At 43.1% G+C, this 1,122-nt stretch overlaps 1 protein-coding gene across 1 annotated transcript in view; it reads right to left on the bottom strand.

The window, feature by feature from the left end:
- A2ML1 (alpha-2-macroglobulin-like 1) overlaps nt 1–1,122 on the bottom strand; it is an 82,379-nt gene that overhangs the window by 45,277 nt on the left and 35,980 nt on the right. The window contains exon 9 of the mRNA XM_011983397.1: nt 669–778. Coding sequence (XP_011838787.1) covers nt 669–778 — 110 coding nt within the window. The remainder of the gene's footprint in view (nt 1–668; nt 779–1,122) is intronic.

Raw genomic sequence — 1,122 nt, 5'->3', positions numbered from 1 at the left:
AGAATCGCTTGAACCTGGGAGGTGGAGGTTGCGGTGAACAGAGATCATGCCATTGCACCTCCAGCCTGGGCAACAAGAGCGAAACTCTGTCTCAAAACAAAAACAAAAACAAAAATAAAACAAAAACAAAAAACAAAAAAAAAACCAGAGGTAAAAAGAAAACTGCTTAAAGAGCTATACATGGCTGTCAAGGAAAATTTCATATTAACCTTGCCGAGATGCAGGAGACCAGGCTGGACGATTTCTCTAGAAACCCTGCAGCTCTTAAATACAAAGATTTAGACATTAGAAGATCAGCCCCTGGCATTAGAAAGACCCCTAAACTGGCATTAATATTCAAGGTGCTTCTCCTATGGGATTAGGGGCAGCACAGCACAGGGAGTGTGGAGTGTATACCCCGGAGGCAGGCTTCCTGGATTTGGTCATAGTTCCCACCTATTTGCTGATAACCTTGGAAAAATCACTTAGCCTCTGTTACCTGTCTCGTTACCCATAAAATGGGGCCAATATAGTGTCTGCCTCATTGCATTATTGTAAAGATTAAAGTGAATACGCGTGAAGTACTTGGAACAGCGCTAAGTTAGCTATGTGGCTATGGCCGCAGGAAGGAGGTAAGGTAGATGGTTACGCATTTTTTTTTGTCTCTGTAGAGAAAAGTTTTAACATACCTTCCCACTGAAGGGGAAATTGGGATGGTAAAAATTGCTGGTGTCTTCAAAGGTCATTGATCCCATTTGTGGAGAAATGTAGATATTCTGAGTGGCATTGGCCTCCACGCCTGCAGAGGGAAACCAGACGTATAAAGATCTAGGCACCTGATAGTCTCATCTTCGTGTTTAATGTCAAGTCTCTGAGAGAATGGCGGCAGAGGGATGAAGTTGAATGTATTTCTGGCCAAAGATCCAAACCAACTTCGCCTCCCCAGTCTTTTGGAGAAGTATGTAGTATTTCTTATAGACGGCAAGATGGGATCTGGCATTTCCCCTTGACTGGGAACCAGGAACAAGGTACCACCCAAACACTCAAGAGGGGAGGTCTTGTATCCTTGGAGTAATTATCTGTCCCTGGGACCAGCCCTTTTTCTTTCGCTTTTCTTTTCTTTCTTCTTTTTCTTTTTTTTTT

Source organism: Mandrillus leucophaeus, unplaced genomic scaffold (assembly GCF_000951045.1).
Source record: "Mandrillus leucophaeus isolate KB7577 unplaced genomic scaffold, Mleu.le_1.0 Scaffold249, whole genome shotgun sequence".
Classification (NCBI taxonomy): Eukaryota; Metazoa; Chordata; class Mammalia; order Primates; family Cercopithecidae; genus Mandrillus; species Mandrillus leucophaeus.
The sequence above is the reverse complement of the archived record's forward strand: the minus strand, read 5'-3'. Positions and strand labels throughout refer to the sequence as shown.